The sequence below is a fragment of the Fonticula alba genome, assembly GCF_000388065.1.
Source record: "Fonticula alba strain ATCC 38817 unplaced genomic scaffold supercont2.15, whole genome shotgun sequence".
In the NCBI taxonomy this organism is placed as follows: Eukaryota; order Rotosphaerida; family Fonticulaceae; genus Fonticula; species Fonticula alba.
The window spans coordinates 238543-241132 of record NW_009242985.1 but is presented as its reverse complement, the minus strand read 5'-3'; the positions used below and the strand labels follow the sequence as shown (position 1 = coordinate 241132).

The following is a 2590-nucleotide window of genomic DNA, read 5'->3' as shown; positions in this document are numbered from 1 at the left end:
GGGGGGGCAGGAAAAAGCGACAATCAAGGGGAGGGGAGGGGAGCCCGCCGGGCTCTTGCGGGCTCCGGCGGATGCCGTCTCACGAGCGGAAGGGGAACGGAGGGACCGCGAGGCAGGGAGCGGGGAAGGAGGACAGGGAGCGGGGAAGGGGCGACAAGGTGCAGCGGGCGAAGAGTGGAGAGGAGTGACTATGAGCGGGAGCGGCGGCGCCCGCCGGGACTGGGTCCTGGCCCTTGGGGAGGGGGCCGGCCGGGGGGCAGGGGGAACGAGGGGCGCGATCCCCATCGCCCGGGCGCACGGCCCCTGGCGGCCCCCCCCCCCGCCCCCCCCTCACGGGTGCCGCCGTGCACCGGCCAGGGACACGCCCTGTCTCCGGCGACTTTCGCGGCGCCCTGCCGGGCGGGGGGGGGGGGGGCCGGGCAAGATGCGGGCGATCGGCGATCCGCCGGTCCCGGCGGGCGGGGGCGGGCCGGCCAGTGCATCGCGCGCCCGTCTCCCCCGACGCGGCCCGGGGCCCCCCGGCTGCCGTCCACCCCGCCCAAAGGGGGGGGGGGACATGCGAGGAAACATGGGAGGGCGAAGCCCGCAGATGTGCCCGCCGGTCGCCCCCTGTGACGGCAGCCAGCGGAGCCGATCTGTCCGTTGGCTTTTCGGAAGGGGGGGGCCGCGGGGGCCAGGGGTGCGCCGCGGGCCTCACGCACGCACGCGCGCCCGAGGGCGAGAGCGAGAGCGAGCAAGCGCCGCCCCTCCCCATCCCCTCGCCCCCGCCCCTGCGGGCGGTAGTCATGGACCAATCCCGGCCCCGCCCCCCCCCCCCCCCTGGGGCGGAAGTGGGAGCCCCGGACGGCCGAGGGCGGGCGAAGCGGGAGAGCGCGGGGGCCGTTGGTGCATGCACCGGCGCCGGCGCGCATCCGCGGTGGAGAGAGAAATAAATTAAAAAAAGAAGCCAATGTCCCGGTGCCTCTCGCCCCTGGGGGCGACCGCGGTGGACCAGCCCTCGCCGCCTGGCCGCCCCCCTCGAGCCAGCGCAATCTGCCCACTTGGGGCCGGGCCGCCCGGGAGCCCCTGGGGAACAACGAACGGCCGGCGGCGGCGGCGGCGGCGGCGGCGGCGGCGGCGGCGGCGGCGGCGGCTGGGCGAGGGGGCGCGGCAGTCTGCCGAATTCAAGCCCGAGCCTTAGCCGCGCGTCGCCACGCATCCCTGCAGGAATGGCTCAGGAATGCGCGCGGGCGTGGGCGTACGCTCGCGCGCACCCCAACCAGAGGGCGGCCCTCTGGGGGGTGGGGGCGGGGGCGGGGGCGGGGGCGGGGGGCGGGGGGAGCCAGGGCGCGAGGCCGCGGAACAAGTGTCAGCATCCCCCCCCCCCCCCGGTTTGCCCGCGGCGCGGCCCGCCCCCGCCTGCGCGCGCGCCTGGCCCTGCGCACTTTTACGGCCCTCCAGCCGCTCGGCGTGTGTGCGCGCGCGCGCGCGCGGAAGCGCAGACATGAGCCCGCCCGGGGGGCGCGCGCAGGTTCTCCAAGTGTAGCACGCCTGCGCAGGTCGCCCCTCCGTTGGCACCTTGCCGTGGGTTACCGTTCCGACGGAACAAAAAAGAGCCCCGGACAAGCCCCGCCCGAGCGCAGGGCGGGGAGAGGGGGATTGGGGGGAGACAAGGGGAATCTATTTTTGTCGTGCGGGCACGAAGCGCGCGCGAGGGGAAAGGGCCGCGGACACGGGCACACATGCATGCGCGGACACACACGGCTCAGCGGAAGCGGGAGGGGAGGGGGGGGGGGGAGAGCAGCGGAAGGAACAGCAGCGGGGGGGCACACGCCCCGCCGGCTCCTCGCCGGCCTGCCGACACATGAGCCACGCACACACACACACACACACACACACACACACACACACACGGGCACCTCTCTCGCCCCGGATCAGATGGTCCCATAGAGGGACCGGTCGTCGGCGTTGACCAGCGGCCGGGTGTACAGCCGGCGATTGGCCTGGTTGATGGCGGCCGTGCGGGTGGGCATGTGGATGAAGATCAACATGAGCAGGGTGAAGTTGAAGAAAACCAGGAAGGAGAAGCCCCAGCCGGCCATCTCGATCTCGAAGATGGACACGATGTAGGCCGCGAAGACCACCAGGAAGAAGCAGGTCGACACCAGGAGGATGAAGTTCTGGCGCTTGCCATTCTCCTGGCCCCGGTTGGACCGGTACGCCCGGGTGGCGAAGAACCCGAAGAAGAACACATAGAAGGCCAGGCACAGCATCAGCAGCACCTGGATCAGGGCAATGTAGAAGGGAGCCGCGTGGAAGTGCAGCGTCGGGTTGGACCCCAGGTGGTACCGGTGCCACAGGTCGATGGACAGGCTGAAGAAGAAGATGAACAGCGCATACACCGCCTTGAGGCTGTAAAACTTGAGCCACACCCGCCAGCCGCCATCCACCGACCCGGAGGCCAGCAGGTCGGCATTGATGCCGATGATGTTGGAGGAGGACGGCCCGGACGCCTGGTAGTGCATGGAGCTGGGCCAGTACACCAGCAGCAGGGCGAAGAAGAGGTTCGACACGAAAGCCAACACGAAGCTCGGGAACCACGAGGCCGATG

At 72.0% G+C, this 2590-nt stretch overlaps 1 protein-coding gene across 1 annotated transcript in view; it reads right to left on the bottom strand.

Annotated features, from left to right (window-relative positions):
• Positions 1 to 1913: 1913 nt before the first annotated feature.
• Positions 1914 to 2590, bottom strand: part of H696_05916 (hypothetical protein) — a gene marked incomplete at both ends in the record, with an annotated part of 2106 nt that continues 1429 nt past the window's right edge. The window contains one exon of the mRNA XM_009499692.1: positions 1914 to 2568. Coding sequence (XP_009497967.1) covers positions 1914 to 2568 — 655 coding nt within the window. The remainder of the gene's footprint in view (positions 2569 to 2590) is intronic.